The 11,548-nt window shown below is 42.3% G+C and overlaps 1 protein-coding gene across 1 annotated transcript; it reads left to right on the forward strand.

Moving 5' to 3' along the window:
• The first annotated feature begins 7,774 nt into the window (after positions 1-7,774).
• LOC6526332 lies at positions 7,775-8,669 on the forward strand. The gene is made up of 2 exons (XM_002087418.4): positions 7,775-7,998; positions 8,066-8,669. The coding sequence occupies exons 1-2, from the start codon at positions 7,863-7,865 to the stop codon at positions 8,329-8,331; spliced, it is 402 nt and encodes a 133-aa protein (XP_002087454.1). The 5' UTR covers positions 7,775-7,862; the 3' UTR covers positions 8,332-8,669.
• Positions 8,670-11,548: the final 2,879 nt, after the last annotated feature.

Raw genomic sequence — 11,548 nt, forward strand, 5'->3', positions numbered from 1 at the left:
TGAAGGTGGCAGGAGGTCCAGGATAAAGATGGCGCTACGGAGATAATGTCCCATTCAGCAGCGCCTCCCTTTCCGCCCAATTCACACCAATGCTTTCAGATATTTTTTGTATTTCGTATTTTTCCGCTCTCTACTTACTTTCTTTGGCCACTGACAGTTATTTATACAGATAAAGTCATCACTGACAGACCCCGCGGCCCCCACAGAAAGAGATAGCTGTCGTGGGAGCGAAAGAGAAGGGAAGCGGGTGAGCAGGAGACGGCAAGAGAAGCTCTCTCGCTTTCACTCAGAGTGTGTAGCAGGGGGTAGCATAAAAATGTTGATGGAAATTATGGGTGGCAAAAAGCCTGACGCTCTCTTCTCGCGTCCAGGGGATTCTGATACTCCACTGCCTCTGCCGGCGCCGTATCTTAAGAAGATAATGACTAAATTAATGCTTTTATGTTTCTGGCAACACATAAACATCATTATGCGCTCAATCCGCCCACGGAGAAGCGCTGCTTCTTGCTCTTTCTGCTCTTTCTGCCTTTTCCAGCTTTATCTTTATCATCTCCGTTCTTCAGAAGGGTTGAGGTGAACGTTTTATATAGAAAGGAGCACGGTACTATACATAGAGATGAAGCTTACACTGGAGGGAGACCTGGGAGCGCTCATTCAATAATCTACTGCACTTTGGTGACCCTGCCGCTATTGTTTTACCTCGTGTGTGTGCATATGAAAATATTTTAATCTAAAGTTTCCACATCAAACATGCCCAAGTGCAAAATCCCCAATGGCCGCCAGGGTTCCCCTGATATGCTCCCCCTCTCGAATGCAGGAAAACAAAAGCTAAGCTACGACTAATGATAAATGCAACTCTGCAAACCACACCCACAATCACAAATGGAAATCCAGCCAGGAAAAGCAAATGAACCGAAAAGTCCTTACAATGTCACCTATGTGGGGGTGAAAGATGGGGAGCACTTGGCGAAATACTTTCCAAGTGTTTGAATACTATACTGCCTGGATATGGAGATCCATCGAAAATTCGGAGTTTCTAAAAAATTGTCTGCATAAATTGGCATACACTTACTTTAAATAGAATAAAACTGCCTAATTAAATTCATAATAACAGCGGCAAACTAAATAGGAAACCAGGTTATTCAATTGCACCCGATTGGCTCTGTGTACTAAGAAGCACTAAGAGGAGACCAGGGAGGGAAGCTTACATAAATGCAGATGTTTCAGTGTGTGTTGGGGGTATATGTGTTCAACTGATTACGGGGGAGCGGAAGAAGAGGAGCGGTTCCCTGTCACATGCCGTAAAAGGATGAAAGGATGACGGCTGATGACGTCGAATGTGGCCAAATGCTTTTAGAAATTATTGAATAATTAAGCAGGCCAAGGACCGCAGGACCAGGATATTTCTGGTTCTCATTTCCCCCCGAATCTCTGTGGTTTTCTGGGCCTGGGCTTCGCTATTTGCTTTTACACTGAAGTTCTTACATGGCCAAAAACTCCCGACGGGAAAACCGATGATGACGATGGAGTAAATACAAAGGAAAAATTGAGTTGCGAAAGGAAAAAAGAGGAGGAAGCTCTGGGAGTGCGCTTCTCGCTAAGCTCAAAAGATGTGTCGCACTTTTTTCTATTATTTTCCTCACTGAATTTGTTTTACTTGTTTTCTCTCATGGAACTTTTTGTTGCCTTTTCTACCTACCCTGACCTCTGACCTGATTTCTTTCCCCACTTGCTGTGCACTTTCTGTTTTAGTTCGCAGATTGAATTTTAAATAAAAAATTAAATTAACTTGTCTAAGTATTGTATTTGGCTGAGTACCACTACCCCTTCGATTGGCTGTGCGAAAAAGTTCAATTGGCAAAGGACTAAGCAAACATTGTGGAATAAAAGGTTTTTCTACTTTTCCATTTGAGCGCCAGGGAAAAAGCGGGAAAAACAATGTGGAAAAAACCATCATCATCTTCAACTTTTTCTTGGCTCCCTCCCGATGATGATGATGATTTTTATTTCGATTTTCTGTTGCCATTTCTCTTTCAACGCCCACGGCCACATTTTCCAGTTGTGCAAAATTAGAAAAGTTTTCTCTGCTCTCTCTTTCTCTCCCTTTCTCGGTGATTGTTTCCCAGAAGCGGTAAAACCGGCAGAGATGGAAAATGGGGGGAGGGGGCGTGTGCTTTGCGTATTTGTCTTGTTAAAAATTTAAGCGAATTTCCTCGAGAAGCCAAATCGAAATCAGCAGCAGAATCCGCACCAGAATCGGAATCAGATTCTTCGGATTCAGCAGCCAAATCCCGTGCTGAGGATTTGCAATTGAGGCTGAGTCGCCTGCTGCCGACATTGATATGGTAATGAAGCTTCGACGTCGCTATCGCGCTCTAATCCCCGCCAGCAGCAGCAACCCCTGGATATGTCTCTATATGGTCACACCGGTTTTGCTCAGCAGTCAATTAAATGTTTAATCCAAATATCGTTTTATGCGTCGCGCAGTTGATCCGGTCGAAGGGTTTTCAGCGGATCCCAGAGGTACACACAGAGAAATATTTTATTGGTAATATAACATCAGATATTCCAAGTGTACGGATGACGTTCAGATCCGATCATTCGATTTCGTATATACTACCTACTTTCTTATCAGTGTTCTCAGTTCTCATCCATATATTTAGCCTCTCAGTGTAGGAAATAGACGCAATTTGCGGCCATGGCAGTCGCATCAAGGGATCAGTCAGCTCAGGGATCAGGGATAAGTTTAATCTTGCGATATGCGTAAGCGTGCAAATTGCATCGATTACGCATGGCGGGGAGGAGAAAGAGACGGGAAGATCGGATCAGAAAGAGAGCGCTAGATGGGACAAAAGGTGCAATAAAACCGAGAGCCCGTGCGGATGAATGAGATGCGATGGAAGGAGCGACCTGGGGCGTGAGGAAAAAGCAAAATGGTCGACAAATGGATCGCCGAATTAAGCGAGAAGGAGATGGCAATAGGTCGGAAAGAGACAGAGGTCGGCCATCAGGAGCAGCTGCTTTTTTCCACATGCACAAAGATCCTTGTTTTGGGCTCGTATTTGCGTAAACAAGGCCACACTTTGGTCAGGGCTGTTTGATATTGGGCTACGGAGGGATTGCCGGGTTGTTTGATTTGCTTTGGGAAGATATTTTTGGATAATGCTTCAATTCAGGGCTCCATAGAATAGGGCAATATAATAAAACCAAGTGAGAAATCAATTGACAGATATCCTCCCAACAAGTTCTGGTTAGAAGCCTTAAGCCTCAGGCAATCGCTTTGTGCAGAAAGTCTGATGGCTTAATTATTTGGCATTTAAATATTGTCTAGGGAATATAATGATTAAGTAAATAGTACTTAAATATTTGTAAACCTATTTTCTTTTCGGTTGAAATATTTATAGTAATATAAGATACAAAGACATAAACATATGTATATATGTATATTATAAATATATCTTTAAATACAACTGGTTTATCCATGCGTCTTTCGAAAAGCCAACTCAAAAACAACTCTCCCTTTCTAACTGTTTTAGGCTGTCATAATTGTTCATTTGATGCGCAATTAAAAATTTAAATTATGTGTCCTGAGGATATTTTAGGGGCGAGTGGGCGGAAAAAAATGAAAGGCCAGTCAAATATTTGTCAAGTGGAAATGGCAGGGAAAACATCCTGAACGAAGGAGGTGAAAAAGGGATCCCGGTTAAAGGCAATCCCATTGGCAAGAACTTTGCTCTTAACCGAAAATTACTTCAACTCAATTAATTAGCCAAGTTTTCTTTGCAGACCCACCTTTCACCGTTCTCATTCTTCTTTGGGCTTTTTTGTTGGCTTAACTCTTTCTAGGCAAATCTCGCAAATCAAAATATGGCCTCAGATTCGACTGTGGCCAGAACTCATGCCGATGTTTCAGATGCTTCTGCTCCAACCCGATGTATGCGTCACCTCAGACAAAGCCAAACAAATTGGCAAACAAACAAATCGCGAAAGAGAAATAGAATCAGACAAATGTTAGGATTGCAAAGGTGGGAAAAGGGATATATAGGCCGCAGGATTGGATAGCACAGAAAGAAAAGAAACAAAAACGATCAAATACTTATTCATTATATAAACAATTTTAAGATTTTCCATCTTAGAATGTTTTATAGCTATAAATTGATTGATATCAATGTGGTGCCTTATGCTCAATTATTATATTTTGTTATGAAGTTTTTTTTGTCAGTGTAGATGCAGCTCCTCTGGAGGCTCTGTTTTGCAGCGTGTGTGGCGTGTTTGTTTTCCTCTGAGTTGCTCCGGCCTGTCGTCTTTTCTCGTCGCATTCCCTATTTCCTTGTTATCCCCGTGTTCTTTGGGTATTTGCCATGTTGTCTCGGGCATAAAAAACTAAGCAAAACAAAACCGCCATCAAGGTCCTGGTCCTAGTCCTGTTTTTGAGGTCCTGTATCTGGTCTCCTAACGATTTCGCTGATCGTTTTCCCGGTCGCTTTTCAATTGACCGTTGCAAATCGCAACAAAGATCAGCCGGGATAAGCCCCGTTGTATGGCAAACAGAAAGAGAGAGACAGGAGGTTTCCCCACTCCATTTTCCATTTTCCTGCTCATTTTTTGTTTCGCTTTTTGTCCTTTTTCCATCACACTCCCTTTAGAAGAAAGAAATGCTTTCTCCGCCATACTATGTTTTTTCCCTTTGTTTTTGAGCGGCGATTGGTGATGCGCATTTGATTGCTTCGATCCTCGGATTTCAGTACATCCCCCGAACCTGTTATCCCACTGTTCGTGCTTAAGTCCTTGGAAAATCGTTTTTTGCGCCTTTTCCATTTCCTTTTCGACTAATTGCGAGAGAAATCTGCTAAGTCCTTCGGACCAGGACTAGATTGAGATTCAGATTGAGGTTGAGATTTAGATTGATTTCAGCAGCAGCAGCAGCAGCCGGACCAGTTGCTGCATCTGAATAAAAAGGGTGTGAAGTGGAGGGCCACTTGAAAAATCTCGTTATCCTGTCAGCAGCAGAGCCCTGGCTCCTTTGGCTGGGAAAACTGCCAGTCATTTATGAGTTTGGGAATGTGGGGGAGAAGCAATGGGTGCCAAGTGCTTCGGCAGCTGTCCTTCTGCCTGCAGTCCGCATATCGCTTACAGTCCAAAAGCAGATGAAAGAAGGCAGCCAGCGATTCAGTTTCTGATTCTGTCACAGGGAGTACACTGAAAAAAAACTCTTCAAAAAGGATAAACTTTTTTAAGGTTTAAAAAGGACCAAAAACTTTAAATGTAAACTACAAAAAAATAATGCTCGCGTAAATCAACTAAATGTATCTTTAAATAATAATCAAGATGATTATTTTGTTACCTTCAATTCAACTTCAATTGATTTAAAAAGAGCATCAACTCCTATCCATTTTCTTTATATTCAGCCTGCGACAAGAACGGCGAAAGAAAAAAGCAGAGAGCAAGGAACAGGATCCGGAGCAGGCAGCTCTTTTGTTGGGCTTAGCACTAGTCCAGGTCGCATTCATTTTCAGGCTGCGAGAAAGCACAACGCCCGAAACACTCAAAACGCCTCGACGGGACTCAATTGTGTTTGAGATCAATTTGCAACTTAATTGAAATCCATTTAAAGTAATGAGAGTTACTAACTTGTCCTGCCCCGACCCTAAATCCTTTCGCTACCCTCCGCACTTCATTGTTTTCCCATCAGCACTGCTTTTGCTACCCTTTTCGGTGGCCGCAGGCTTTATTTTGATCCCGTGCTCAAGAATTATAATCCCACGCTGCACAGTAGTGGCCGAGATTCAGATACCTGTGGCGGCATCCTCCCATCTTCCGATTGTTCCGATAGTCCTGATTGTCTTGTTGTCCTGCGGCCACATATCTATTTGCGAGCCATGCAAATGCAAATTGTCCCTAATGTAGCTCAAGTAAGTAGCAATCGCCCAGCTCCCCGCGGCGAGGATTCTCCTTGGGATTTTCGAGTGGCCAAAAGGAAACTGGTTCCCAATGGACGATTTAGAAAAATAATTTTTATGAGGCACTCTTAAAAATTAAACAAAAGTTATGGTTCCATAAACAACATACCTTTAGAGTTAAGAATAACTTAATTTTCGTTATTCATATTATTTCATTGCTGTATTGTAGATTTTATACAAATGACATAATTAAGTTTATATCTACATATAAGTTTAATTCACCAAAATCTAAAATTATTTCAATGTAAATTCGAAATCAGTCAACATTTACAGAACTAGTTTACAAACTTCAGCACACATAGGATCCACTCGAATTAAATTCGTTGTTTTTGGCTTCGATGCTCGCAAAAAATATGCAAAATAAATGCGGGCGAAAAAATCGCTAGCCAAGTCCATTAAAAGGGAATAAGTGCGTGCAAATCCTGGCCGCAGGATGTTTTTCATATTATCAGAACGCGTATTACTTCATCGGAAATGAAGAGCTTTCGCTTCCCCCGCTAGTTGCCAAAGTAAACATGTGTGAAGTGCTCGGAAAAAGTGAGGGATGATGGGCGGGATGATGGCCATGATATCCATAACTGTAGCCGTATCCATAACCATAACCACGCGCCTTTTTCGCTACACTAAAACCGCAATACAAACACACCCACACCCACTTAAGAGCCGGAAAAAGAACGAGCGGCCCAGGATATGTTGGATGGAATGTACTGTGCACCACATTCAAGTTGATCCCCTTGTAAATCTCTAAATTGTTTTATGAACATATTGGCCGGGAAGGTGTAAACCTAATTTTCCTTTATGAACCGGACGAGGCAGGTAAAGTGGAAGTGCATCCATACCCGGACTTTTTGTTCCGGCTCAGCAGGATGCACTCCATATCAATGTGTCCTTTGTTTGGCCGCCTCATTTAAATCGTACCGCTGGCCAATTTGCATTCGCACTACAGCCAAATTGATCCGCCCTAATCCCAGTTTTAGTTTTGGTTCCCGAACTCTTCTTCGTTTCTTCGCTTCTTTGAGCGACTGACCGATCGACCAAGATTTATAAGCACGGGATTTGAATTTGCTAGAAAAACAAAACTCCTCTGCCTTTTCCTCTGGCTTTACTTTACCCCTGGCTTGGCTCTATTTCTGGCTGGGATTGGCTTGGATCTGGATTTTGACCCGATCCGGCTTGGCTTCTGCTCCGGCTTTAACTTTGCGCTTGCCCTTTGCCGGGAAGGTTTGAACCGGAGTTTTGAAGTCAGTCGGTTGACCGAAAAGGCCTTAAGGAGTTGGTCTCAAGGGCATGGAAAAATAATTGATTTATCATTTAAGAAATTAATATATTTTGTTGTGATAAGTATATTTAATAAAAATTAATCAAATTGAATTCTAATAATTTAAAGTTTTGTGGCATAGTGCCACATATATAAAATATTTAAAATTAAGATTTTAAATAATATCTAATAATATCCTGAGTCAGAAATAATAAATTAGTTGCGACGTAGTGGCGCCATCTGTTGTTCCCATATGCCCCTATACTTGGCTTCTGGTAACAGTAAACTGGCGCCATCTGGATTACGCTTTGGTTGCAGCTCTGTATGCAGCACTAGAATTAACAGCTGTTAAAGTCCGATAGACGATTTTTCGCATAACATAAATATAGGTCTTTTTTTTTTAAGATTTTAAAAAGCTATAAGTTAAAAGATACAAATATCTACAAAATTTCCAATTCAAAATTATATTATACCATTATTAAAACGTTATATATGGACCATCCTAAAAACTTTAGTGAGACGGTCGCTCGATTTCAGTGTCTGGCAACACTTTGGAAAAGTTGACAACACTGCAGTGTTGTTATTGCTCTTGCTAAGAAGTAAACAAAAGACGACGAATGTTTGTTTTTTCCTTATAGAAGCCAATGGAGGATAGGAAATCCGGGGAAATGGCAAGGAAAAGAAACAGGAACAGGAGCAAGCAGCGCAGACGAAGGCATAAAAGTGAGGGAAAACCAAAGCCACAGACATCTCGAGATCAGTGGACCAGTGTGTCTCAAAGTAACAAGATTAGCTATAAAGAAGTTGTTTTGCAATGATTACCAATTTATAACCCCTGTTATCATAGTATACCAAAGCCTTTTTGAATGGCACCACAATCATGTCAGGAGCCTCTGCCCTGAAGTTAATCCAAATCTGGATCAGGACTTGGAGGATATTCCCAAGGAAGCAGGAACAACGCACTGCCTTGATTACGTCTACGAAAGTTCCTCCGAGGAAGAGGAGCTCGAACCCATTGACGAAGGGTATCTGAAATTCCTGGAGGTGACCATTAAGCATCAGCAGGAACTCAGGGATCGACGAGCTACCCAAACCACCGACTCTTTAGATTAGGATTAGCATGTTTAGGATAAAGTATGTTTAGGCCGATGAAAACCTACAGTTAAACTTCTACATCTCTCAAAAAGTTGATATTCCTCCGAATCATATACTATATCTATATGTCGTATGAAGTTTGAGCATAAAAGTTCAGAATTAAATAATTTACATGAAACTGCATACAAATTTAAATGTTAACATGATGACAAAAATGTATCTTAAGTGAAATGTTATAATCTAAGCTAAAGTTTGTATATTTTGTATTTATTTTTGCTAAACACTAAATTTACCTTTTCTGACGCATATTTTCTTATATGTATCACCTTGTCTTAAATATAATGAATATATAAAAATATTTTGATAACTAAAAATGTTTATACACGATCCTCACTGAATAATAATGGTGGTGTTCATACTTGGCCAACCCAACTGAAGGCCTAAGGGCTAGAATCAAAACTTGCGTAGGATGAGAAAGCAACTGTACTCTGATTCCCGGAACTCCTGCTTGTCTCTGATATTCTGCTTTTCTCACATGACTCTCCACTAATGAAGTTGTGCGAAGTCGCGAGTTTTTTGGCCAAAGGAGACGCACATTAACCCGGCCAAGACTAATGCGATGTCATTTATAATCGCGCAGGGAGAACCAGAAGAAAGCTTCAAATTGGGGCATGACTAAAAAGGGAGAGGGGTTTTCGGTAGGATGGAGGACCATTTGTGGGTCAGAGCCAATGTCTGTGGCTCGTGTGGGCGTGGCAAGTTGGGCATTAGCCAACATTTTTCGGCACTTTTCAGCAGAAAACCTAATTAAGACGTCCGACTTTAAGTGGCAATGGATTTTCTTGGCTTGTTTATGTCCCCCATCCTCTCTCTCCTGACCAAACATCTCCTCCCCCGGATCTCTCTTCCAACCTCCTCCTCATTCTCCACTAAAATCACGACTGGCGACGACAACTGCGAACGACCTTTCTAATGCCCGGCCACTGCATAAATCATGGCCCAAATGGCGGCCACCTGCAATCGGCAGCAATAGCAGTAAGCCAACAGTAACTGCAAGTGCACTGTAAGAAATATCAAAACTTAAGTGTCTGTAAGTTTACATTTAATTCTCATTTCCACCAAAGGAAGTTATGGTTATACCTATCGTTTCAAATTCTGAGTTTCTCCAAGTCCGTTGATCTTCGCTCTTCAAAAAGCCATTTGTTGTTAAATGATTCTACTATCTCTCAGTGTAGCTAATAATGCTTTGCCTGCATCGCGAACGGAAACTGCAACTTTAACTTAAGCTAAAACTAAAAACTGGGATGGGATCTGGGGAATCACAGTTGGACATTCACCAAACGGGAGCGATAAAAGTTTGGTAAAATTGAAATTGAGATTTCAATAGAAAGTTAGGCTCCACCCACTGAAGAACAATAAAATCGTTTCTTTATAAAGTAAGCCATCCCACTAGAGGCATAAATTAGCATCAGAAGCTTGGGCTAATTTTTTGTGTTTAATTGTTAATATCGACAGGAACTAGTTTAAGCCTACTTTTAGAAGCTACTTTGAAATGTTAAAATGAAATCAGGTATCTTTTACCGACCTTTTAAACATGTTAAGTTTTGATGACTTATGACATCTTGGGAATTTTTGATTAATCCTAGCCTTTAGCTGGAAACAACCAAGAAGTCATAGAAGTGGGGAACCCCGTAAAGCAACCACAGAAGCCACAAAAGTCGCCGCACAAAATGGCTACCTTGAGGGTCAAGCCCAGAGAAAAAGCGAGAGAGTGTGAAGGAGAAGCCTCTAATTAAATGGGTGTACCTGTTGAATATGGCTAATAACCGAAAGGAGGAGGAGAAACGACGGCAGCAACATGAGGAGCTCATGCGAAAACAAACTGGCAAAAGGGCTGTGGCCACCTGTTGCTGTTTTAGTGGCATCTCTGTCTTTGGTGTTTTCTCGTTCTCTCCCTCTTTTTTATACGACGCCATGTTGCCTGTAGATTTGCATGATATTGCAATCGCACACCCCCAACTTCTCAGATTTTACGAGACATCGCGGCATATGAATATTTTATGAGCTGGCAACCGGCTGTTTTGGAGGCCAACCGGCGACAGTCGGGGAGCATTTGAAGTGCCAGACAAATTGTTGCCTACAAATCAATTAAATTGCTAATCAACAGCGACAACAAACAAAACGGCAGCAGCAACAGCAGCAGCAGCAGCAACTGTTGCAGCCACGGCAGCAACAAATCGTGTATTAGGCTCACAATTTAATGGAGCCGCATTCCAGCGGCAAAGTCAGCAGCCATTGTTGGTTCCCTACCGCCACAGCGACCACAAGAAATGCATAAACATATTGCATATTTTTTCCCCTATTTTTTGTTTTTCGGGTGCTGGGGAGATAAGTAAAGGGGCCAAACACAAAACAAAGCTGCCAGGCTCTTGGACACAAACAAGTGCGCTGCAATTGGGCAGTTAGGAGGGGCTACGGGGGGCAACAGGGGGTTAAATGCGGGGTTAATGGGGTGCCGGAGGGAGGAGAAGGGAGCAGGAACATACGGTCAGAAAAAGAACAAAACTAGCACGACCCGAAAAACCAAAGCTGTGCCACAGCAACAGAAACAGAAGCAACATGGAAACACCGCAGGCGGCATTTGACAAAAAGTAAACTAACCACATATGAGCATGAATATATTGAAAAGGGAGCTGCGGAAGAAGCCAACGAAAATGGTGGATAGGGTAAGCATAGGATGAACTAGATGCCAGATGAAGGGGAAGGAATACTGAATAATCACTGGGAAAATAAGCTTAGGCTTGTGGCACCACCCACTGGTTGGGTTCTCATCGCCCCAAACGATACCCAACTGCACGGCATTCAAGAGCAGGCCGCTGTCGAAATTCATTTAATATCGGAACCCTGATTTCGATTCCTAATCCGATGCAGATTTACACTCGGGCTGAGACTGGCTCTGGGCAGCAGTTTCAGGTTACCACGCATGTGGTTTCAAGACTTTTTTAAGTCGTTCTCCATTTGTCGCCTGGCACTTTTCTAACTGGCTGTGGGAAAAGGAGTGGCGCTGGAGGATGGGGGCTGCAGTGGATTGCGACTGGGATTGCGGGGATACTCGAGAAGAGGGTTGAGAAGCGTGAGAGCCGACAACAAACTGCGCCTGCGCACGCGTTCAATTAGCTGCAAATTGCAAATCGTGCGGCGCATGCGCAACGTCCCGATGCGATGTCGCCACAAA

This window comes from Drosophila yakuba, chromosome 2L (assembly GCF_016746365.2).
Source record: "Drosophila yakuba strain Tai18E2 chromosome 2L, Prin_Dyak_Tai18E2_2.1, whole genome shotgun sequence".
In the NCBI taxonomy this organism is placed as follows: domain Eukaryota; kingdom Metazoa; phylum Arthropoda; class Insecta; order Diptera; family Drosophilidae; genus Drosophila; species Drosophila yakuba.